This window comes from Sturnira hondurensis, unplaced genomic scaffold (assembly GCF_014824575.4).
Source record: "Sturnira hondurensis isolate 20B ecotype Veracruz unplaced genomic scaffold, ASM1482457v3 Scaffold0003693, whole genome shotgun sequence".
Lineage (NCBI taxonomy): Eukaryota > Metazoa > Chordata > Mammalia > Chiroptera > Phyllostomidae > Sturnira > Sturnira hondurensis.
This window is the reverse complement of record NW_028076324.1, coordinates 10,889,571-10,914,617: the sequence shown is the minus strand read 5'-3', so window position 1 is coordinate 10,914,617 and position 25,047 is coordinate 10,889,571. Positions and strand designations below refer to the sequence as shown.

At 55.5% G+C, this 25,047-nt stretch overlaps 1 protein-coding gene across 3 annotated transcripts in view; it reads left to right on the top strand.

The window, feature by feature from the left end:
• The window catches only part of MLLT1 (MLLT1 super elongation complex subunit), a 69,880-nt gene extending 45,220 nt beyond the window's left edge, over window positions 1-24,660 (top strand). For 2 of the 3 annotated variants that reach the window (XM_037042686.1, XM_037042688.1), the window contains 9 exons: window positions 3,853-3,996; window positions 7,485-7,610; window positions 11,464-12,018; window positions 16,158-16,245; window positions 18,376-18,484; window positions 20,905-21,004; window positions 21,368-21,439; window positions 21,650-21,721; window positions 21,943-24,660. In XM_037042686.1, the coding sequence (XP_036898581.1) occupies window positions 3,853-3,996; window positions 7,485-7,610; window positions 11,464-12,018; window positions 16,158-16,245; window positions 18,376-18,484; window positions 20,905-21,004; window positions 21,368-21,439; window positions 21,650-21,721; window positions 21,943-22,071 (1,395 nt within the window). In that variant the 3' untranslated portion in view covers window positions 22,072-24,660. The remainder of the gene's footprint in view (window positions 1-3,852; window positions 3,997-7,484; window positions 7,611-11,463; window positions 12,019-16,157; window positions 16,246-18,375; window positions 18,485-20,904; window positions 21,005-21,367; window positions 21,440-21,649; window positions 21,722-21,942) is intronic. The other variant, XM_037042687.1, reaches the window with a different exon arrangement.
• Window positions 24,661-25,047: the final 387 nt, after the last annotated feature.

The following is a 25,047-nucleotide window of genomic DNA, read 5'->3' as shown; positions in this document are numbered from 1 at the left end:
CCAAGAGCTGGTTTAAACTTTGTGGATTAAAAGGGGGCTGTGGTGGAAGCAGCTGGGTGGTTAGGAGGTGATGAATGGGCCAGGGAGAGAAGGCCGGACCTGCCACGAAGCCAGAAGGTAAAGCTGTGGCTGAGCATGGGGTCAGCCAGAGAGGGCAACGAGGAGAGAGGAAAGGTCTGCTTCTGAGCCTTGGGGTGCCCCTGTGTTTGGTAGAGCTGTGTGGTACCCTTTCAATGCCCCTCTATTTCTCCCCTGGGGAATCATGTGGCTTCAGGTACCATCTGTCTGTTGTGTCTCCCAAGTGTCCTTCTGTAGCCCAGATCTCTTTCTGGTAGAAAGAGTAGCTCCCATTTATCAGTGGCACTGAGCTGAGTGCCTTGGCTGCATTACCTTATCAAATCTTCCCCATGTTACAGGCTAAGAAACCAAGGCTCAGGATGGCAGGTCTGTGATCAAGGCAAGGCAGCCAGTGAGGGCAAGCCCCAGCCTCTTAACCGCTTCCAGCTGCCTGCCAACCACTTGCTGGCGTCCCTGAGGACCCAAGGCACCCTCCCCTCCCTGAGGGGTTCCATGAGTTGAGCTTCTCCTCTGATTGTGTAGCTTCCCTGCCGTGTATCCACTCGAAAAGTTACCTGGGGCAGTTTGAAAAACCTACAGAAGTAGATGGAGTGAAGCCCTCTTGTAATCATCGCCTGGCTCCAGTGTGTCACAGGGCTATGTTTGGTCCAGCCCTGGCCTACCACTCCCAGACACCTGCATTTTGTGTGTCAGTATTCCAGAATGTTCTCTGAAATATAAGGACTGTTGTTTTTTTAAATAATAATAATAATACCAGTGTCACACCTACAGATTCATAATTCCTCAGTGCTTAAAGATTTTTTTGTTGTTGTTTGAATCAGGATTTAGGTAAGATCCACACATTGTGATTCATGAGTTTTTTTCTTTAAACCCATAGATTCTCCCTCTTTCATTTTTTTCTTTGCAGTTTGTTGAAGAAACTAGGTCTTTTGCCCTGTAGAGTTTGGTGCTGTCAGGCTTTTTTCTGCTTTCATCTTCATAGTGTTTATGTGGCACTGTCCTACTTTGCTCATTCCCTGTCATTTTGAACGTGAGTGTGGAGGTGAGATCTGCCTGGGAAGATGGCATCAGTCTTGTCTGGTGGTCTGTGTGTGTGATGTATGTGGGCAGCAGCTGATGGGCAGCGCCTGAATTACAGAACCCTGATGGGGTCATTCCTTCTCTAAGCAGGACCTGGGACACGTTTGTGCAGCTCACCTCTCATCTTCTGTGTGGTTACACTGTAGAAAGGCAGGACAGACGCTTGAGTTTGCCTTCCCTTGGCTTGCCCGTTTCCATCTGCTCCCAGTCCCGATGTCCTGCAGGCCGGGGGGTGTTCGTTTCCTGGGTCATGGGTCTTGGTTTGTTCTTCCTGAGCCTAAGTGTCGATAGGCCCCTTTGCCCCAGGATACAGCAGCTGCCCAGTGGCAGCCAAGGCCCTTCTTTCTGGATGACCTGCTGCCACCGCTCTCCATCCTTCCTTTCTGACTGTTGCCATGGGGACTCTCGGGACTCCCAGACAGGATGCTGGGAGTGCATCCTGTAGTGCTTCTCCCACCCTCTTGGCCCTTCTTGACTTCAACTCATAGCCATTCTCCAAGCTCATCACAGTGTCCAGGGGGCATTCCTGACTTCTTCATCATCCCCACTGTTGGGTCAGGCCCTTTTTTTGTCCATCCTCTCATTTCATTCTTTTGGCAAATACGGACCACCTCCTCTGGGCCTGCATCTGGGGCAGGGGTGAGACAGGAGTCCCCAGAGCCCCTGCCTCCAAGAACTTCCCAGTTTGGTGAGGAGACATGCCCTTTGTGACAGGTGCCTTTATAAGGGTGGACATGAGACAGTGCTGGCACAGAGGGACACCTGCTTGACAGGGCGTCAGCAGGCTGCTGATGGCCTTGGGCAGCGGCTCCATGATGTTAGGCTGCCTATTTGAGACTCGCCTGCTTCTGTGGTCCTCCTGTGGCTGGCATTGCACCACACAGGTTGGCAGGAAGGGGAGAGGTGCTGAGATTTTTCTCCCTGCACCTTTATTTTTGATTTGAGAAGGAAAGCCTTCCCTAGGCTGATGCCCCTCCCCCTAATATTTCATTTCCCACCTTGGACAAGAGGAACACTTCCAAGCCTGGGTTAGATGGGCTGAGGTAGAAGCCCATGTGTCCCGAGACCAGGGCTGTAGGAAGGGGCAAGGTCAGCGTCGCCTCATTGACTGGCAGTGGCTGGAGAGCACCTGTTTACTAGTCTCCTCACAAGACTTGTGGCTCCTGGAAGGCAGGGTCTGTGGCTCCTTCAAGTGGCAGGTGTGCCTTCTGCCTTTGCGGGCTGAATGGGGGAACAAAGTCATCTGGGTAGACTGAAGGACCCCCATTCCTGTTCCCTTTATTTAGAAGTGGACGCACGGCCTGGTTCCCACTTTCAGGTGTCACCCATTCACCAGATTTCGAAAAGCCTGGCGTTGCTCATGTGAACCACCCAGGTCTTTCCGGGGAGGCTGAGGAGGTGTGGCCAGACTGCCGAGCCTGTCTCTGCTCCCCCTCTTCCCCAGGGTTGGGGGGAATAAAAGGTGTGGAAATGCCTACGTGAGGGGCTTAGCCACCTCACTCCCCCTCCCCTCCTCAGCTGACCTGTCTCAAGTCTCCTTTGAGTTGCTGAGGAGGCTCCCATATTCCTGGTTTCTCTCCCAAAGGAGAGCATTTATGTCCTTCTGACCAGCCCTTGGCACCCACAAATCCACTTCCTGTCTCTGTGGATTTACCTGTCCTGGACATGTCACATACATGGAACCACACACTGTGTGGCCTTTTGTGTCTCCCTTTGTTCACTGAGCATTGTGTTTTCAAGGTTCATCCACAATGTAGTGAGAGTCAGTGCTTCACTCCTTTTCATGGCTGAGTAGTATTCCTCTGGGTGGATCATGCTGTGTTCGTCCATTTATCTGTCAGTGGACACTGAGTTGTTTTCGGTTGGAGATATTGTGAATCCTGCTGCTATGGACATGGACATACAAGGTTTTGTGTAGTATATGTTCTCATTTCTCTTGGGTGTGTGTCTAGGAGAGAGATATGGGTCATAAAGGGAGATATTCTATTTTAACAATTTGAGGATTTCCCAGACTTTTCCAAAGCGATGGCACCAGTTTTCCCTCTCACTGCCAATGCACGGGGATGCAGTTTCTCCATGTCCTCATCAACACTTGTTTTTTGTTTTTGTTTTTTTAAATACTCATCATCCTAATGAATGTGAGGTAGTATCTCCTGGTTCTGATTTGCATTTTCCTAATGATTTGTGATGTTGAACATTTTTGTGTGTGCTTATTGGTGATTCGTATATCATTGGAGAAATTTTCCTTCTGGGAAGGGGATTGGTCAAGGCTCCAGGATAATGGGCCTCGGAGCCTGCAGTCAGGTCCCAGCACTGGCACTTAGCAGCTGTGTGTCTACCCTTGGTTTCTCCGTTTTGTTGGTGGGTACCAAGAGGGCTTTAAGGGGGAGTATGTGCTTGGGGGCTATACAAATAGCAAGAATATTTCCATTAATGATCTGAGAACATCATTCTTACTCATTTTGCTGCTGTCATGGAGCCTGCTTTGCTGGGTGCTCTGTGAAGAGTAAGCTAATTCATTTGGATAACTGCATGGACGAGAAGTAGGCACACAGAGAGAAATGGAAGCCAAGCAACAGAGAAAGAAGGGTAGGGGCTTGCGGGGGGCGGAGGCATGCATCTGCCTCTGTCTCGTGTCTGTCCCTGTAGTCTCCTGTCTACCCTCTGAAACAAACTTCCTTCTTTTCATTAAAGGAGGAGCCAAGGAAGGTTTGCTTCACCTATGACCTGTTCCTGAACCTGGAGGGCAACCCGCCTGTGAACCACCTGCGCTGTGAGAAGCTCACTTTCAACAACCCCACCATTGAGTTCCGGTACAAGCTCCTGATGGCTGGCGGGGTGAGTGTGCTGGAGCGGGTGGGCCCTGCCCCTGCTTGAATGGATGCAGTTTCTCTGTTGTCAATTCATCTTTGCTCCCTGTGGTGGCAGCTTTGGTGCTGGGAGTGCCTTGGGATTTCCTGGACACATCTCTCCAGCCTGTGGTTGAGTACCTGCCTGGTATCCAGGAGGGCAGGTTGTACAGGTAGCACTTGGCAGCGCGGGATAGGACCCAGGTCTCCCGAGTCTGTGCTGGGGCGTTGCCAGCTGGGAATGACCAGTCGCTACTTATCCCCATAGCTTCTTGGTTGGCTGTGATTAATTAACATTTTCTCCCGTAAGGGGTGGGGGGAAGAATGGGTGTGAGGCCATCCTGTCAGCATGGTAAGACAATGGGCCAGCTTTTTACTGGATTGGCAAGGCTGTGCTGGAGCCTCGTCACCTAGGGAAACAGCAGCAGCTCTCACCAGGGTCCCCAGTGATGCACTCTGCCTAGCAGTTCTGTCCTTGTGAGGCTAGATGAAGGTGTCAGCTCTCAACTCCTAGGTCTCTGTAGTGAGTCGTGTGGCCAGCAGTCCTGGTGTGGTGGCAGAGTGCCAGGAGCATGTGTCACCTCTTGGAGAATGTGGGCGGGGTGGTTGGTGCTTATGGTTGGGTGGTTGTGGGAGAGGCAGGGCATTTAGCTGCAGTCTGGATTGTGTGTGCCAAGGGAGGCGCAGGCTGAGGACACAGGACGTGCCAAAGCCACCTGTTAGTGACCCAAAGTCACTGAACATTTGCATCCCTCCCAGCAGTACCTGTAGTGGAGGGTTCAGGTTCAGTTTGTGAGTGAGTGTGTGTGTTGGTGGGGTGGGCAGGCCCACCTCCCCAGTGAGTCCAAGGAGTTTGGACTGAGTGTCTTTGGCCCAAGGAGTGGGCCTTTCCTCTTCATTTAATTTAGTAAGCAGTTACTTATTTACTGCAGGAAGTCGGAGTGATTCCTCCCATGTCCCTAATAAAAGATTAGCCTGGGATTTAGACCTAGCATGTGATTATTGGTGGAGTTCGGTACCAGAATGGGAAGGTGTTGGAATCAGTTGCCATAGTAGACATTTGTCCTGAAGTTTGCCTGGGAGTTCTGGAAGAACCAAGGAGAAGTGGGGAGGAGTTTCCAGGTTCAGGAAGTCCTCCTCACTTCTGTCTCCACCTTGTTTTCCCCAGTATTTCCCTAAGGTGTTACCCAAAGGTTCCATAATCACATCTCAGAGAGATAGACAGTCATCATTCCATGCGCCTCTTAGAGCTCTGGGACCAAGGGACTGTCCCCCTCTGTTTCTTGCATCAGGAGGTTTTCTTTGCTATGAAGAGATGAAGGCTCAGTATGCATCATCTAACCCTATAAAACTGGAGGGGTGGGGGAGGAGGCGGTGGCATGAGAAGTTGGGGGAAAGAGGTTGGGATGGCAGGCCCACCTTGCAGTTTGGGATGGGCCAGCTGAGGCGAAAGGAAGGGAGAGTGCGGCCCTCGGGTGCTGATGTGGTGGTCTCTTCCTGGCACTTTTCACCCTTGTTGAGGGCTGCTCGGAGGTCTGGTCAGGAACTCTCACCTTTTGGGGCTGCAAGAGTTTGGGGCTTGCCTTGGGCTGATGGCAAGAACAGTGGTCTCTGGTCTTAGGAGCAGCCTGGGACCTTTATGGAACAGCTGTTCCGAGACTTGAGTTGTGGCCCTTATGGTAGCCAGTCTGGAGCTCTGAGTGTTCCCGTGGGGCTGGCACTTGCCATATGGGGGCACGTGACCACAGACCTGCCTGTGCTGATGCTTGTCCTAGAAGATCGGAGGACCGTGAGATCTGTAAGTCGATGAGAACTGCTTTCTCTGCTGCTCCTCACGGAGGGGGCACGTGAGTTTTGTAATTCCTCACACGAGGTTCAGAAACTTCCTGAGCAATGACCAGAGTGGCTTGGTCACTTTCTGGACAGAGGCCAGCCCTGCCTGTTTCCTCAGCATTGTGTCTCGTCCTGTGCCTCATTGGTGACAAGGGTCTGTGTTTCCATTACGTGAGATACATTCTTGTGAGGCTCTGTGCTGGAGGTGGAAGCGGATTCTTTTATTCGCTTTACCTGTTTTCCAAAAGGCTGTTAGAAAGGAGAGAAAGATGCAAGGCCTTCACTGTATGATCCTGACTGGCATAGCGTCAGTCTAGGACATTTCTCTGAAGGAGAGAGAAGAGAAGTGAAAACAAAGGGATAAGGCATGGTCCTCGAGGGAACGGACCCATGCCTCTGAGAGGGCTCTTCTGTTCTCCTGGGTTGGGATGTCAGTCACCTCTCTGACCTTGTGCGTGTCCTTGCTGGCCTTAGAGTGTGGTGACGTCCTGAGACCTGGAGGTCCTCAGTCATGCTGCCAGGGTCATCGGGGTTCAGGGTACGTGGTTAAGGATGTTGTGGTGAGGTAGGCTCAGATGAGCAACTCGGCCTCGGGCCTCACTGCCTCAAAGTCGGGGGTGGGGGCCGGAGTGGCACAAAGGGCTCCACTGCCCTCCTTTCGACCTGGTGTTCCCGTGACCGTGACCAGGCCTTACATCAGCCTCCTCACATGAAAGGTTGGGCTCGTCAAGGATCTAGGTGTTCAAGGTTATTAAAGCTAAATGCTTTTTTTTCCCCTTTTTTTATTCTTTTGTTCTGTCTTATTGCCATCTAGAAAGCTCACTCTGAGTGGCTGGCCACTAATAATGTGAACTTCCAGTGTCAAAACTTTGAGAACTTGTCCTTAGGTCTTCTCTCCCGTCAGCAAGTGCTATGGGAGTCTCACTGGACCTGGGCAGGTGTTTCTGGGAGCACCTCCTGGCAGGAGCCCAGGCCCTTCCTCCTCCTAGTAGTTAACAAAGGGCAGAGCTCATGTCCCTCTCCTGCAGGCTCCAGCGAGGTGACTTTTGCAGAGAACTGGGCCTGCCCCCGTGCAGTTTCCTCCTGCCTCGGCCTTGCTGCTTGCTCCGTTTCAGTCAACTTTACTTACCAGAGAGTGGAGGAGTGAGGCTCCTGCAGGGAACTGGGACCTGGCGAAGTCACCGCACGCATGTCCAGCAGAAGTTGCTTTCTCCTCTGCACGCCTTCCCGGAGTGGGTGTCTGCCTGGCTTCTCGCCTTCATGCTTCTGATCTTTCTTAACTGCAGCACGCAGGCCAGCTTTGGCCACAGCTGCCTCCTTGTGCTTCTGAAACACACCGCCAGTCTTCTTGGCCCAGGGCCCGCCACTCTGGACTACACCCGGGCCCAGCCATCCTGGGACCCTGCTTCTCTTTGCTCTCCACCATGAGCCTGCTTCACTCTGAGCACTCAGCACCCAGACCTTCATGGAGGAAATGCCTTTGACTCTTGGGAAAGTGACACCCAGGCTCTCCTTGGCCCCCTCCCCTAGGAGAAAGCTTGAACACCTCTAGCCACACTCCTGCAAGCCAGCTTCCTCTTACCCATTGGATATCCAGCCTGCCTCCTTGCTCATTGATAACATCTGTCTCTTCTTTATCACTAGGTGATGGTAATGCCCGAAGGAGCAGAAACGGTGTCCAGGCCCAGTCCTGACTACCCCATGTTACCCACAATTCCACTCTCTGCCTTCTCTGACCCCAAGAAGACCAAACCATCCCACGGCTCCAAGGTTAGTGAGGTGGAAGGCCCAGTCACATGGGAGCACTGGGGCCCAGCAGAGGGTCCTGGGCTCAGGGAACTCCCTCCGCAGAGCTGGACCCTCCATCCCCGGACTCTTTCCCTTGGCATCTTCCTCTTGGAGCCCCCTGTGCTCCCTGTAGCTGCTCTCTGCCACTTAGTCAGAATGGTCAGCCCCTCCCAGAGTGCGTCAAACAGCCTAGTAATCACAGGCGCTTCACCCTCTTCTTGAGGCCAGAGAGCCTTCCCTGTCCTCCCTCCTCCTGCCGAGTCAGTGGGCTTAGGACCATTCAGACAGGACCCAAGATAGTCTCTCATAGTTGGGAGCCTGGACAGAGTGTGTCACCTGCAGCCACCACTGCCTACCTTCTCAGGCCTTTTGAGTGCAGCCAGGATGCTCTGTCCGCCAGGGCTGGGTGCTTCCTCCCTGGGCTATTCCAGGTTTGGCTTCTTTCTTTGGCAGTAGATCCTGGCAGAGAAAGTTAATTGGGGGAGGGGCATGTAGAACCATATGGGTAAGTGAGCTGATTTTCCCCAAGAAGAAATGTTTTATCATCTTCCCTCAGCCCCGTCAGCCTTCCTGAGACCACCCTCTGAATCATCCCACAGTAGCTATCAGAGACCTTCTGATGGTGTCACGCTGTACACACAATCTCCTGAGTGTTCGTCTTGTTCCCTTGCAGCCACCTACACAGCTTTGTGTCCCAGAGGCCAGGTTCCATCTGGCTCTCAGGGCAGTTTGTCTTTGCATCACCTACCCCACAAGTTGATCCACTTCTCATCTTTGCATTTTTCTTGCTTCACTTACCTGTTGGGTGTTATGGGCTTGGAGCGCCCCAGATGGGACAGGTTGAACTCTCAGGCCAAATTACAGCCTACTCAGCAGCACTGGAGGAGACCCACATCACCCAGGCAGGGTGTTTCGGGCACTCTTCACCAGGCCAGTCCGTCTCTGACATCCTCACTTTTGTCTGACTTAGCCCTTGAGATGTATAAGGCCAGAGTCTTACATACGGGGTGTAGCTCTGAGGGTCTTCCCCATGCCAGCCTCCCATCCCATCCTTCCTGAGTCTCATGGAGGTCTAATGGAAGAGAAATTCTTGCTAGAGATTTGGCACTTTCTCTCTCAGCCACTCACAGTTGTCTGGAAATCCATGCAAAATAGAAAGGGTAGGACTTGTCATTTCTTCTCTGCGTGTCACTTGTGAATCACCCAAAACCCTGTGAAGAGACGCCCTGCAGGTGGCAAGGACGCTCCTGTGGCCAGTGGAGCTGCATCTGTGGGGGTTGCTTCGTGGCTTCTCTCACTGGAGTATCTTTACAACCCCCAGGAGTTCCCAGGCCGGATGGGTGTATGTGCTGGGCTCAGAAGCCTGTCAGCAGGGTTGTTGGTCTCCATCCAAACTTGTCCCAGAATCTTCATCCAGCCACCTAGGTGGCATGGCTTAGGAGGCTCCTTTCTGTGTTGGTTTCTCAGGCAGCACAAGGTAGGTTCTTCTCTGCTGGAAGCTGCTTCTGCCTATTATCCAGTCCTGGCTTCTGAGTTGACAGCCTCACTCTGCTCTTCTAGGAGGGTAAGGCCTGTGTGCCAGCCTCTTCCTTCAGACATGCACCTTCCTTTGGGTACCGGCTGTACTCCCCAGGTTAGTTCTCTGCTGCCTGGACCCAAAGAGTCTGATCACCAGGTCACATGATCCGGGCAGAAGGGGCTGGGTAGTGGGGGGAAAGGGTTGGTCATGCAGGGCCTTGCTTGCCAGGGTCCTCACCCTGGGGGTAGCTGGAGAGTATGGCTTTTGTAGCCCTAGGCAGATTGGTTACTAGTGGTCTGTCCCCACATCATGTCTCCTTGGTGGGTGGCATGGAAGACAGAAGTTGGAGCCTCCTAGGTGAGGAGTGAGACCCCTGAGGGCTCATACTTCATAGCGTTCCCTTTGGTCCCCGCCCCAGAGTACCCCTGGACTTTTGTACCTGAAGCTTCTGCTGTGTGATGCCAGCCGCTTGGCCTGGGTGATCTCCACAACTTTGTTCTTAGCCACGTTCAAACCATTGACAGCTTTGAGGACGTGACTGTGAGGGGTCCTCGCCCCTGGGAACATCCACATTACTCTCAGAAGTTAGAGTGTGATTTCAGCCCAGTCTCAAGCGCCTATGCAGGCCCCCAGGTGAAGAGCTGCTGCTCGGAAGGCCCCTGCTTGCTGGACAGGCCCAGGGTGGCAGCGGAGGCTCAGCTGACCCCAGGTCTGGGGGAAACTATGGGAACCGTGCTGAGGCCTTTGGCAGTCATGCCCATTGGGTGTGTTCTTGCCCTGCCTTTTGGGGCTGTGGCCAGCTCTTACGGCCTGGGGCGGTACGTGGATCCTTCGAGAAGAGGCTAGAATTGCGGGGAGGGGGCTTCTTTTTGCCTCCCTCCTCAGGGGAGCCAGTTGCTGGAGAATGGAGCCCTCAGAGACTGGCCCCATTCCACACACCAGCCCCAATGGCAACACCTCTTTAGATGGTCAGCTGGGAGCTTGGAGTGTGAGTACCCCTCCCCACTGCCCTGGAGACAGAAGGGCCATGGCCGGGGCACAGGGCTGGTGTTTCTCCAGAGGTGGCAGGAGCCCATGGCCACACCAGGCTGTCTCTGGACATTTGGCATTGATGTGGGTTGTGCATTTGTCAGAAGATGGTGATCAAGTAGATCCAGGGTGGTCGAGGCTGTGCCATCTGCTCTGTAGCTGTTTACTGTGGGTTGGGAGAGCAGGAAGCAGAGGCCTCGCTGCTGGGCATTTAGCTGGCTCGCCCATCTCCTCGGCACTTGGGTAAGCAGGTAAAGTGTGGCACCTCAGGTGGTGCATACCACCCCCAGGGTCTGGCCGATGTTGGTTTCCTGGTGAGCTTTGATCTGGAGAGCCTCTGAGCCCAGCCGTGCACCTAGCTGACAGAATGGGGGGCAGAGCCCTTGGCAGCTGACAGCAGCAGGCACCTGTCCAGCAACCTTGGACATGCAGGGTGATAAAAGGATGTTGCCAGGGAGAAGGCAAACAAGGTGTCGAACCGGGCTTCTACCCAAAGGGCGTGCTCTGTGAAGGGTGGCTGTAGCCTCCATGATTGAGTGTGCTCTGTCATCGCTGGTGAGGTAGGTGGTCTTGCCCTTGTTCAGAGGAAGTGCTGGTGTACAAGGTTGGAATCATCTGGCCCAGCTTCCTGGCAGCCTGGAGCAGGGCTGCTCTCTGCCTCTATCCCTGGCTAGCCCTCCATGACCTGGCTGGTCCACCCCAAACCCTCTGAATTTCCCAGGAGCCATTCACATCATAGAGAAGCTGCCCAGGCAGCTTTGGTTCCAAAAAGTCAGGAGCTGTTGGTTCCATACATCAACTGGGAACCCAGCAGGCAGTCAGGGTGCTGACTGTGGGCTTGAAAGAACTATTATGCCTGGCTGGACAGGCTGAGTCAGGATGACCAGGCAGGAGATGCACAGGTTCTATGGTGGGGACAGAAGAGGGGGTACCACCTGCCAGCACCCCCAGTGGGGAGCTGTGAGGTGTCGGAGTGGGAGGGGTCTGTGTGGCCGCCATTGTCTGACTCACATATGCTCTTCTTGAATCCCTCAGGGAATGTCAGTTCAATTCAGAGGGGAGTCTTAGCCTGCAGTCGCCTGGGACCTGCTGACACTTCCTAGTAGTTTAAAGGGACAGCTCCATTTAAAACTCTCACCTGCTGCCTTACTTTTTCGCTTTTTGGAAGATTTTCTCTAGCTGAGTCTGAATCAGGTGGATTATACTTTGTAGGGGTCGGGGGAGGTGGAGCAGGGTGACCTGAGATGCCACTTGACTGTGTCTCTCCCTTCCCACCCAACATTTCAGGATGCCAGTAGGGAGAGCGGCAAGGCCTGCAAGACCCACAAGACGGCCAAGGAGCACCGGGAGCGGCCACGCAAAGACTCAGAGAGCAAGGGCCCCTCCAAGGAGCCAGAGCGTGAGCAGGCTCGGAGTGCAAAGGACACAGGACGGAAGCTAGTCGAGGGCCGGCCCCCTAAAGAGGAGAAGGCCCCGCCACCCAAGGCTGCATTTAAGGAGCCCAAGATGGCCCTAAAGGAGACCAAACTGGAGAGCCTGTCCCCCAAAGGCGGCCCCCCGCCACCACCCCAATCCAAGTCTTCCAGTAAGCGGCCAGCCGCTGCCGACTCACCCAAGCCCAGTGCCAAAAAACAGAAGAAGAGCAGCTCCAAGGGGTCTAGGAGCACCCCTGGCACTTCGCCCCGTACCTCGTCTTCCTCCTTCTCAGACAAAAAGTCGGTCAAGGACAAGGCCACTGTCAAAGTGGAGAAGATCAAGGCTGAGAGTGAGCCCCGGGAGATCAAAAAACCCCTGGAGGTGGAGGAGTCCAACTCGGAGGATGAAGCCTCCTTCAAGACAGAGGTGAGGTGCTTCTTTTCCCCATCAGTCCTGTCACCCCTGTCCTCATCCTTTTTCCTGGCTCTGAACCATCGAGGCCTTGTCGGCCCAAAGGTTAGGTGAGGAGTCGGCAATCCCAGGCACAGGGCTCCCACTTGCTCCTTGTAGCTTTGGGCACACCTGAACACCTCACTCAGCCTCAGTTCTCCTTTTGTCCAGGGTGATAAAACCTGCCTGTGAGAACTCTGTGGAAATAGTGCTTAGGGAAGGGTGGTTCTGGTAAAGTGTGATAGTCTGATACTTGGGTTCCAGGTTCTTTCCTTTGGGAGCCCCTTGCATGGCCCAGGGTCTTGATGGCTGCTTTGGGGTCAGGGTGAGCGATTGTGTCTCACTGTCATCCCTTCCCCAGCCACCACGTGGTTGGTCTGTTCGCTTGCTTTGCCATCAGGGTAGGCCTGTGTCTCCATCCTCCTCTCCGCAGTCTGGAAGTTTAACGCTGGCCAGTGAGCCTCACCCGGCTGCCTTCCCAGATGGCCGGTGGGGTCTGAGGGCTCACAACTCCTACCCACTGTCCACTCCTGATCATACAGCCCAGACACAGGGATCTTGACCAGGCAAGGCTTGTTTTTAAGTGTCGGCCAGAGCCCCTCGGGCGGGAGCAGCATCCTGTCACTATGAGAGGCTCTGGGCTCCTTCTGCAGCAGTATTTCCAGGTAGCTCTCTGAAGGTTGCTGTGAGAGACCCCTGGAACCACAAGGGAGCCCACAGCCAGGTTGCCCACTGGGTGGCCAGACCTCACTGGGGCCTCAGGCGATGATGTTCTCTGAGTGCTGTGATTGTCATCTCGTTGTCGGAGAACAGGTGCCTGGGTGGATGGGTGGGTGGGTGAATGAGTGATCCCTTTATTGTAGCACTGCGTCAGCGCTCAGTGGCATATTTCCAAATGTTCATTCACTCTCAAAGGCTGAAGCTTTGCCTCTAGTTCTGCTGCTCAGGGCTCCACTGGGACTTTGAAAGTGACTCCCAGAAATGAAACTGGAGCCATTTTGTATCAGCAACACCAATGCCTTCCAAGGGGGTCCCCCATTGGAGGCAACAGCGCTGGGGGTGACAATTCAGTCCATGGGTAACAGTGCGCCACTGGCATAGGGGACGCACATGGGGCCAGTGATGCGATGTGCCTGGCACTTCTCACAGCCAGGAGTCACTGTCTGCCAGTGAGCCTAAGGTAGCAGGACCTTGGAATATCTCTTATTTGGAGGCCTCCTGGTCATCCAGGGCCGTCTCAATATCCCGTTTAGCTGTTGCAGGTTCTTTGGGTGCTAAACAGCACCCCGGTCTATCACGTGTCATCTGCTCAGCATCTGGAGCTCTGGGCTCTTTCCCTCCCTTCCATCCTAGATGCTTCCAGGCGAGGCCCTTCTGCACCCAAGGCTGGTGTTCCTGCACTGGGCAAGAAATGGAGGCCTCGCCTGATGCCCCAGGTGTCCACACTGGTGTCCAGCTATGATCACTGTGAGACTTGGGGTGCTGTGTTGGATGCCTTCTGCTCCCAGCGCTGCTGCTCGATGGGCTGGATGTCTGGTGTCTACAGCCTTGGGTACCTTTGACCTGAGGCTGGAGGTTTTTGGAAGCCGGAGGGGCTTCTCCTGGGTGAAGTGCATCTCAGCCTTGAGAGACTTGTGAATGACAAGCTTTAGCTACTCAAGGTTCGTGCAGGTGTGGAACCTGGGCCACCAACCAGGTGCCTGGGGGACTCTAGGCCTGCAGGACTGTGACTCTATGACATTTCCCAATCCTAGGACCTTAGCAAGGCACAGACATCTGTAGTGGAGAAGGCAAGACAGCCTTTCATATCTGGACCATCTAGCCTTCCTTGACTGTCTCAGGCCATATCACCCTGGAGGCTGCACGGGGTGTCACCGCTGGAAAGCTCTGGCTGTGGCATGAAACTTGAGTTGCCTTCTCCCACTTGGCCAAGAGGGGGTCAGGGGGCTCCTTGTCTGAGTCCCCGGGCCGAGCCCCCAGCTCCTCCAGCTGCTTCTCTGTGGCTTCCTTGGCCTACAGGGTTCTCTGTTCAGTCATGGAAAGGAGTGCTTAGAGCACAAAGGCCCCTGTCCTCCTGCTGGACACTGCATGTGGCCGAGCACTGGCACTCATCAGTAGCACTCACAGTGACCCCTCATGGGCTTTTGGACCCACACCTCTAGGCTCTTTGGGTGGAAACCATTTCCACCCCTTGGATTTGTGTGGAAGGAAAGGGGACAAATGCATCTGAGCTCATCTGACTTGCTGGCCTCCCCTCCTGCTTCCCCACCATGCTGCCCTGAGCTCCTGGCCTGGCCCTGTTGTTCTCTGTCAGTCTCATGGAACCTTCTGCTCATGCCCTTGGCTCCAGGTTCTCTGCCCCAGACAGCAGAGGCATGGTGGGCATTGGCCTCCACTTGCTGGCACACACACTTAGAGAGGCCACAAGGCAGCTTTTACAGATGAGGGGTACTGAGTCTCAAAGCCAAGGATGGCCTTGACCAGTTGGTGACAAAGCCAGGGTCAGAACCAAGATCCCTGAACCGGAATTAGAACTTAAATCTGCATGCTAGAGGGCCCATCAGACTCCAGGCCCGTTGTTGGGGGTTTGGTGGATGTGCTGGTCTGTGTGGCACCCCCACGGTGGACAGTAGTTGATGGTAATCTGGGCTGGGTTTCTCCTGGAGAATTCTCCAGCTTGGAGGCATGTGAGTTGGGGGCATCAGCAGGGACCTGGTGGGAGGGCCTGGAGCTGGTGGTGTAGGCCAGGTAAACTCCAGAAAAGAGGTCCCTTAACTCTTCGAGTGACAAGTGTTCTGTCCCCAGGTGGCCCAATCACTCTCTGGATCTACTGGGTGAGCAGAGACTTGAGACTTTCTGGGTCTCCTCTGCGGGCTGGGAGCTGCCCTGGGCCCAAAGACCATCAGGAGGGACTTTGCTAAGCCCCTGTTTTCCTAGGGTCTCCTCTCACATGACCCATGCCTGGACTGAACAGACACTGTAGGATGCCTCTCCTGTCTCCTAGTCCCCTCTTTTCTTGACAAGGGGAGGTGCTCAGGGTGTTCCATTTCTTCAGATAATCCCACCCAGAGGACAGGCTTGCTGGGGGTGAAGCAGCCTCCCAGGTGTCTGGGGAACTCTGGTCCAGGGCAGACTTGCGGAGCAGAGGCTGTCCTTCTGCCCTTCAGAGCCTGTGCCACAGACCTGTGGCCTGCTCTGCCGTATGCACCTTCTGAACTGCTAGTTGGCTGGAACAAGGCCCCTGTTCTAGCTTGGTGCTCTATGTGGGAGGCCAGAGGCTCCTTTCCTGAATAGGGGTCTACAGTGAGCAGTTCCTTTTCACCCAGTGAGGTGCAACCCTCCTCATCTTACCCCTGTGTATCCTAGATTTAGCTTTTACTGCCCCCTGGTGGCTGAGTCGGGATGGATGGCTACAGGAGGAAGAGGGAGATGTGACCGGACTGGGTACAGTGGGGCCAGGCTCAAGTTCAACTGCCTGTCACATACACACACTGATCATCATCTCAAGGCACCTTGGGGGTTGATGGCAGCACGTAGCAGGGACATAGCTTTTTGTCATTACTCAGCCTCAGGATTGGCTGTGGGGAGACAAGGGGCAGAATGAGAAGCTAGGTCTCTACCTACCTTTCCTCTGTTCCCCACAGTACCACAGCCCCCATCTCCAGCTCTTGCCCTCACCAGGAGGAAGGCAGGGCCCACAGACCTTTCCCTTTCCCCCTACCTTTCATGGGGAGCCTAGTTCCCCGCCCTCCTGCCTAGGCACATGCGAAAAACAGCTACGTGATGTGAACTTCTCCTGGAATCAGTAGGAATTTGAAGTTCCTCGGTGGGAAAAGGAAGGCCATTGGATGTGTAATGCAAAGTGGTGGTGCCCTGTGGCCAGGGGCTGCGTGCCCAGGGGTCTGGGAAGCCCATTCTCAGGAGTGTGTGTGCAGGGCCCTCCTGTGTGCCTTGAGCCTGTTGCCTTTGTCACCTTCTGAGTGATCTGGGGGAAGACTGTGTCTGGTGTTGCCACTACCAGAGCGCATTTCTTGTCCATTCCTTTTTCTTGGACTGAAAGATTATTCCTGTCTTTTCTCCCCGCTGCCCCACTCCACCCCTGTTGTCGGGTGAAGTCCGCCCAGTCGAGCCCGTCCAACTCCAGCTCCAGCTCCGACTCCAGTTCGGATTCTGATTTTGAGCCGTCTCAGAACCACAGTCAAGGTGAGTAATGGTGAAGGGAAGAGATGGGAAGTTTCCTGTGGCTCGCTGCTGTGGGAGCAGCCGTCGCCGCCTGGAGGCTGGTGGAGTTCTGGGTTTGGTTTCCAGTCAGAGAGGTTTTCTGGTGATTTCTGGGGACTCCATGCCTGAGCTTCACAGGGTCCGACAGCTGCTGCCCCTGCCAGAAAAATGCATTGACACCTTGCCCCAGGGCTGGGGGTGATAGGGAGGGCCTAGAATGAGGGCTGGTAAGGGAGGGCCTGGAGTGATGGGAGGGTAGGAGCCTCATGCCTGAGCTGAACTTACCCTGGGCATTTTTTCAGTATACTACTGCTCACCTAGACTGGGTCCCCAGAGAGCCACATTCATAGGTTGTAGAGGTTTGGGAGGGTGTATTGAAAAGAAAAGCAAAAACTGTGTGAAGTGCTACTCCTTCTAGTGTCTATCCCCTGGGCCCTCAGGATGCCCTGTCCGTATGGCGAGGGCTTCGAGCTGTGCTGATGAGGAGCTGGTGCTTGCAGGCTGGTGGAGGTGGGCCCTGTTCTGGTGTGTGTGTGTGTGTATGTGTGTGTGAGAGAGAAAGAGAGAGAGAGTCCAAAATATGTAACGTTTCACTTTTTCTGAGTGTATAAATGGCTTTTTCTATAGTTCAGTCTCCTTAAGAGTCTTTAAATCTTGCTTTAGTCCATTCTTTTTAAGTTCAGGTGTATTTTATTGATTATGCTATTATAGTTGTCCCATTCTTTTTTCCCTGCCCTTTTATCCCCCTCTGCTTGGTACCCGCATTCCCTCCAGAATCCCCCCACTTAGTTCATGTATGGGTCGTACATGGTTTCTCCATTTCCTGTACTATTCCTAATCTCCCCCGTCTGTTCTGTTCCTTGATTTGTGTTCTATCCATAGCCAGACACCCTCCTTGCTAACTCCTCCCAGACAGAGGCGGCATTAGCTCCTTTGCCAGCCCTGCCCACCCTGTCCCATCATAGAATAGCTTCCTGGATCAGGGCAGGAATGCTCTGCTTTTGAAAGTCAGTCTGGCTAGCGCTCAGTAGTCTACATTTTTGCCTTTTCCCTGTCGGACCTCAGGAGTGGGGGGGGGGGGCTGCTAGGGGGAAAGGGTATAAGGCCCACTTGGCTGCCCCAGATCAGGGAGGGCTTTCCTTAGGTGCAGGGTGGGCCTGGCCACTCCCGTGCTGCAGGACCCAGGTGCAAAAGGGTGGCATGGGGCCCACTAGCCCTGTTGACCCTGCCACTCACCCTCAAAGCGGAAGCATTTCTTCCGGTAGATTGGACCCACAGTCTCCTCCCAGAATCCTCTTTTAAGGGTTGTGGAAAACTGGAGGAAGAGAGCATAAAGGGCAGTGGGGGGCGGGGGTCCATTTGACCTGGAATTCAGATGTGCAGTTGCTGGGGGGCCTGGGGGGAATGAGTGCTGGAAGCCCAGTCTCAGAGGGCTCTTATGTGTGAGGAAGGGAGGAGAGACCTGCTGAAATGGGATCATGTGACCAAGGTAATTGAGGGCTTTGTGTCCCTTTGTTGCCTCGGTAACAGGAATATAAACCAAAGATGCCTCTGTAGGGGATGGAACTGGGTCTCTCTAGAGAAAGGGGAGGATGGTGGGCTGGGAGCAGTGGAGGGGGCTGCTGAGGCACTGGGCAGGCTTGAGTAGGGGCACAGGCTGGTGGGGGAGCCTTGGGCCCTAGGCTCTAGCCATATTGTCCTCCCCAGGGCTGGCTGGTCCTGGCTCTGGGCAGAGGCTCTGATCGCAGAGCTAGGAGCAGAGGATGGCTGCTCCTTTGGCTTTGGCAATGGAAGGGCCCTATGGTCCTGCCTCAGACCAGGGGCCAGAGGCCTGTGAGCAGGGCCAGGAAGGTAGGGGGTATGGGGGCTAGAGGGTCCCTTAGGCAGAGGGTGGCCTTGGAGGCAGCCCTTGAAGATGGGTGACAGCCCTTGAAGATCTTGGCCTCTGACCATGTGGTCAGAGGGACTTTATGGGAGGATTTGCGTGGGTACATTTTGGAGGTTGTGACATCAAGGAGCCCATGTGGCCCTGGAGGTGGAGGGGACCCTACAGGGCCCAAGTAGAGCCCTGACCTCCTTCCTTTTTCTCCTCTTCCTCGCCACCCTCCCCAGGACCCCTGCGCTCCATGGTGGAGGACCTGCAGTCTGAGGAGTCCGACGAGGATGATTCTTCATCGGGCGAGGAGGCTGCCGGCAAGACAAATGCAGGGAGGGATTCCAGGTGCCTGGGCTGGTGGGGGATGAGCTGGGTAGGGGTGGGGGACGCTGGCAGCTCTGCTAAGATTGTGCGACCTCAAGGAGGAGAGGCTAGGACAGGAGTGTCCCTGGGGTGGGGCAAAGGAAGCATCTGGGCCTGGCCAGTGCCCTGCCTGGGGGCTGGACAGTCTCTCCTATTAACTGAAGTGCAGGGGCCTTGGGTGGCATCCTTTCTCCTGTCGTTGATGGTGTGGGCTGCATGGTGGGAAGGGGTGAGATGTTAAGGGAAAGAAGTCTAGTCGCCATCTGAGAAATGGGGAGAGGCGTTACCCAGCAGCCCTGGGGCCAGCGCTGATCTGAGGCAGGAGTTGGGGTGAGGGTGGATGGAGGTGGGCTGGTTTGGGACCTTGGGACTATTCCCCTTCCCCCATGTATGTATCATGGGGGCAAGCCCAGTCAGCCCAGCTCAGTGGCTTGGTCAGCCCAGATTCGGCCCCAGTTCAGCCCCAATTCGGCCCCTCCTCCCTGGGAGGCCAAGGCCTCCTAGCCTCAGCAGTCATTTAAGCCTGGTCATGCACCCAGTCTACATCCACTGGGCACAGGGAGGAATGGCTGGTGGTGCTCATAGGCAGTCTGTTCATGTAGCTGGTGAGACCCACCATCCAGATTGTGTGGCTGTGGAGAGTTCTTGAGTGGCCGTTTAGTTGCAGACAGGTGGAAGGAGGCTGCCTGTCTCCCAGGACAGGGTCCGGGACAGGGCCCAGGACAGGGCCTGGGAGACAGGGTTAATGGCAATGACCCCACCTGTTTGGTGCTGTCAACATTCAGCTTTGACTCCTGCTGGATGCTAGGTGGAGGGAGCTGAAGGTGCTGTTCTGGAGGGTCTCTCACAGCAGTTCAGGGACCAAATGTGCAGCTACTCGAACGCCCTTTTGCAGGGGCAGACATGGAAGGCCCGGGTAGGGCTTCCCTGGGCACCAAGGGGCATGGCATCCGTTGTCAGGAAGGCGCCGCGCAGACCTTGCATTGGTGCTGCAGCTGAGTTGGCCAAGCCCCATCTCATCCCTGTCTGCTCCCTGGGGAGGCCTGTAGTCTGCCATGTCCTCCAGTTGCTGCCTGGTGGACCCTGGGAGACCCTGGGAAGAGGGGGACTTGAGTGGTCTGCAGGGTAATGGGGCTGATCCTGGGTTGGCTGATGGGGTAGTGGCACCTGGGCAGTGAGGAACCATGGCCTGCCTTTCCCACTTAAGTGATCTGCAGCTGGAAAGTCAGGGAGAGCGAGCTCTGGGCCTCAGGAGGGCAGGGGGCCCCAGGGCCTGGTGCATACTGTGGAAGTTTACCTGAGGAAATGGACAGCCTTGACCTTGGAGGGAAGTAAGATAGGAGCCCCCGAGGCCCAGGTTTTGCACAGCATTTCTGGCACTTCCTAGCACTGCTTTCATAGTGAGGCATTTTAGGCAGAGGGAGAAGGTGGCAAGCGGAGTTCACTGTGTTACAGATGTGTGAGGGGGGAACAGTAGTCAGGCTCCCCCTGCTGGATTAGCCCCAAATGCACGTGACAGCCCGGGCATCCCAGAGAGAGCCCCTCCCAAGGGAGGCCCCCAGGGGAGTAGGCCATTGTGGGGGGCGGGGGTGGGAGGCAGTGAAGAAGAATTTGCTTCCTCTACATCCTCCCGCTGTGCTGTGAGAAACTTTGGAAAAAGTCCCAAGGACTGGACCACCCTGTGTTATCCAGACTGAGATCCTGAGAGAGAATCGTGACTCCAAAGAGGGGCTTCCCAGTTCTGGCTAGTCTGGGATTCTGAACTGTGATAGTCACGCCCTCGCCTCCCGAGACAGTAGTGACCATGGTTGCCGTGGCCCGCCCTCCCCTGTGCACTACTCCCAGGGCCTCACTTGATGGGTGAGAACATGGAGGCAGAGGTTGAAGACCCACGCAGGGCTGCCCCCTGTAGGTTTGAGGTTGAGCCCCCACCCGACACACTGTGTTCAGGGCCCCTCCCAGACTGAGGAGGCCTGCTGACCAAAGTGCTCGGGCTTAGGCGGATACTGCAGTTCCCCTCAGGGAACTCGGCAGGCTGCCCCCGCCCTCCCGCTGCAGGAGTAGCAGCAGGACCACATGAAAGCAGCAGAGCCCCGGACACCCCTATCCTTCCAGCTTGCAGGGTGTCCCACCTGGCTGCTGGCCCCAGGAGAACCGCATCATGGGGGTGTGCCTCTTAGAACCCACGCCTGCGGCTCTGGGTTCTTTGCCCTTTGAAGGCGGCACCGGGACATTTTTTGTTGTTTTACATCAGCAGTGGCGGCCCAGAGCTAAGTGACCTTGGTCTCTGAGGTCTAGGTGGGGCGTGCTGGTCCCATAGGGAGGGGTCTTCCATTGTCAGGCACAGGCCCAGCAGCAGCAGGGTGGCAGGAGGCCTGACAGAGCATCGTGTCCCCTTTCAGGTTGAGCTTCAGTGACAGTGACAGTGACAACAGTGCTGACTCCTGCCTGCCCAGCCGAGACCCCCCTCCTCCCAAGAAGCCACCACCACCCAACAGCAAGGTGAGCTCAGGGGGCACTCCCAGGGACTCCTGCCCAGAGGGGGAAGTCATGCTGGTGGGCAGGTCTCAGCCACATCCTGGAGGCAGGGCTGAGGGCTGGGCCTTCATTGGTCTTAGGCCTGGGGTTGTCCGATGGTCCCAGGCTTTGGGTGGTGAGTGTAGAGAGAGGCTTGGTTCACCCGCAGGCCCCAGAGGTGTGTCTGCTTTCCTTCGAGTAGGAGGCCAGAGAAAGGAGGATGAGCAGCCCTGGAGGTCTGGGCTGCCCCTGAACAGTCAGTGATGGCCCTGGGAGGGTTGGGGAACCCGTGGGGTGTTGGGAGGGGTGCAGATGAGAGTTGAGAGCAGATCTGGGTTTGTCCTGCAGGCATCAGGCCGGAGAAGCCCCGAGTCGTGCAGCAAGTCTGAGAAGATCCTCAAGAGGGGTACCTATGACAAGGTGGGGGGCTCGGGCAGGGTGGGGGGAACCCTGGGGCTCCAGAACTGGACAGGCTAGCCCAGATGTGCTGAGGTGCTATCCCCGGCAGCACCAGGCCAGCTTCTCTCCTGGGTGCCCCGCTGAGATGGGCAGGACCGTGGGCGGGTTCCCTCAGGGCTGGCGGTGGGAAGGACTGAGGCTACCTGCTGAGTGTCTGTCTACACCCTCCAGGCCTACACAGATGAACTGGTGGAGCTGCACCGGAGGCTGATGGCCCTCCGGGAGCGCAACGTGCTGCAGCAGGTACTAGGACAGAGCCCACCCTTACCCTTGGTTCTGCTGAGAACACAGGTTATCACACAGGAGTTCCTGGGGTGGGGGGTGCCTGCCAGGTGGGCAGGCTGCTGGAACCCCATGCTGTAGCCCCAAGGATCTTCCTCCTCTTCTTGGAGGTCTGCTGGGGGGTGTGGGACACACCAGTCCAACTTCCTATCCTCTGAAGCCACCCTGCCACTGCCTTCCAGATAGTGAACCTGATTGAGGAGACTGGACACTTCAATGTCACCAACACCACCTTCGACTTTGACCTCTTCTCCTTGGATGAGACCACCGTGCGTAAGCTGCAGAGCTACCTGGAGGCTGTGGCCACATGACCCTGGGCCGGGTGCCCGGCCCCTGTCATCGGGGTCCCGGGAAGCCACATCCGGGCCCCGCCTGCCTTCCTTTCTCTCAACTCACCCGCCCGCAGCACTGCCTTAGTGACCGCCCTGTCCTCGGCCCACAAGGCCAGCTGCACTTTCCTTGTTGGCTCCCGGCCTGCCCTCCCCACCAGCTCACCGGGAGCCCTGGGGCCAAGGGGGGCCGGGCCAGCACTGCTGCTGCTGCTCCCTATTGCTCAGGGGCCGTCACCTGGGTACCCCTTGGAAAGTGGCTTGTGTTGGAGGCAGCACTTGGCCTCATTCCTGTAGGGGAAGAAATGTGTCTGGTGGTAGGAGCCTCACTCCATGGTGGGGCATGTGGCACGGTGTCACTGCCCAGGCGTCTCTGAGCAGCTGGGGCGTTGCCTCCAGCCTCCCCAAAAGGTTCGGACACACCAAACCCCAGGACCTCAGAGGGTCCAGCTGCTCCAGGCCAGGCCTTGGCTCGTCCTCTGTGTGAGCCGCATGCAGCCCCTCTGTCGGCTCTCACTGTGCTGGGACTCCGTGCTGTATAGTTCTCTCCCTGTTATATATGTATGTATGCACTGTAGGTACCAGAGCGGTTTCTGGGTGTGCATTTCTGTGGCAGCAGTGCACGTGGGGGGTGGGGGGTGAGTAAGGTGGGGCTTTTAGGTTAAGATGTCTCCACTGGTCTTGTCGTTGGGCTAGAGGCCAAGCTGGAGTGCCCGCTGTCTCTGGAGGATTCCTCCCTCAGTGGTGCAAGGATGCCTCGTCCTCCTTCCGGGACTCAGGAGGCACAGCCTGGGGCCCGTGAACACTACGATGGGGCAGTAGGTCCTCAGGCACCCCGTCAGCCTGGCAGCCATCTCCAGGGGCAGACGCCCCGGGCTCCAGCCAGCTGCAGGTCCCAACTTGTAACTGTGCCCCAGGCCTCAGCCTCTCCTTCCTTCCATAGGATCCTCTTTCTCCTTTCTGTTGATTGAGTCTTCAAACTTTGAAAAAAATGAGCTTTTGCCAAATAAGATGTGATAGTTTGTGGAGTTTTTCCAGGAGCATCAGGACTCAGAGCCAGCTCCTCAAGCCCGGGCTCTGCCAGTGGCAGGCCCCCCTGGCACACCTGTCTCTCTCTGGTTTGAGCTTGGCTCTCCCACACTGGCCATTCACACTTGTCCAGAGCCCTGAGACTTAGTTCCTCAAACACCCAAGATTCTCCAAGGGCCAGGCTGGTTTCTCCTCCCTTGGCCCACCTTCCAGTGTCAGGATGCTCTCATGGAGTCAGCCCACCTTGGGTGGGGCTCCCGAGATCCTATTTGCTCAGCCTCTGTTCCCCAAGACCTTGAATTCCTCCCATTCCCCTCCCCCCAACTTTTGCCATGAACAAGATGTGGGTGGGAGAAGGACTGGGGGCCCAGAAGTGGGCTCACCTTTTCTCCAACGCACTGTCAGGCAGACCCTGAGTACTCCCTGGCGGACCCCACCTCCAAGGCTTCCCTGAGCTCCGGCCTTCCTGGTGAGATTCCCAGAACTCTCGGGGAAGGCCCAGGAGCTTTCAGAAGAAACCATCGTGACTCCTCGCTGTTCACTTGTATTCTCTCCTGACCCTGCTGCCTTGAGTTAGTAAGAAGAGGTCAGGCCTGTGTGGCAGGCCCTGTGCTGTCACCCCCCTCTTCTCCAGGCAGGCCAGCAATACTCCAGAGCGGGCACTGTTCTTCTCCGGAAACTTTTCAATATGTTGGATGGAAGGGACTGGCCTGACGGGCTGCTCAGAGGGCGGTAGCTGCCTGGCCCTCTGTGCACAGAGGCTGCCAGTGGTCGCAGGCTGGAGCCTCAGCTCAAGGGCACTAGTCTTTCTCCTTCACAAGGACCTCCCGAAAGGGACTGCGGGCTCCATGTGGCAACATAGGCAGCCCTCTCCTTTGGAGCGGGGCTCTCACCAGAGGCCACTGGAGAAAGGCTCTGGCTCACCCTCAGTGTCAGCGGCATCTGGCGCTTCCTGCTGTTTCCAGGGCCTTCGGAAGCACCGACCCATTTCTCAGTTACCTCCTCTGGCCAGAAGGCCTCTAGTGCTGTTCTCTGGAGCTGCTCTGGGCCTGTGCTGGCCCGTGACCACCTGATGGACATGCCAGCCAGCCCGGGCCCCAACCACAGCATTCCTGGCTGCTCCTCTACCCCACCCCCACCCCCCAGCTGCCTGGCAGCTGGGCCCACGAGGGCTCTGGGGACGCTTCCATAGGAAGGGGCAGGCACTTCGTGATTGCCACATGTCTAGTGTTAAGCCCTCTGCCCCCAGTGAGAATCCCTGTGTTTCGCTATCTCCTGAACAAAATGTAAACCAACACCTGGAAGCAAAAGGTATCGAATACCTTTTTACCCACAAGGGTTTTTACGAAGATTGTGTCTTGCTAGGAACTAGGACACTTACCAGCCTGAGACCAACTCCTGGATAAAAGGAATAAGGAGAATTGTGTTTGTAATAAGTTACAGGATTGTTTCTGTCCTGGATTTTAAACTTTTTGTTAAATTGTGAAATTATGGAGGAATTTTATAGAAAAAAAGTGAAATAAAGTCAGATGGGAAAGCAAACCTGTGTGTAGACCTCTGCGTCTGTTTGGTTCTTCCTGTCTTGGAGCTGGTGTGTGGGACCACAAAATCCCTTGGGGCTACTTGTCCCCTCTCCGTGTCTCAGTGCCTCCAGATCAACAACCAGGAAGAGGTGACAGGGTTGGGACCAAGCCTGGGGTTCAGCAGGAGAGAAGACAAAGTATGAGTGGAGTTGGCATCCTGGAGTAACAGATGGTACCACCAGAACTCTGTGAGGGACAAGACAGTGGAGAACTGGTCTCAGGTCTTGCTTTTCATACGTTCTTTCTTTGGATCCTGACAACAAGGTTTGGGATGAAAAGCAAACCTGACTTAAGGAGATGGATGGATGGGTATGTTGATGATAGAGAGCTAGACAGAAAGGAAAAT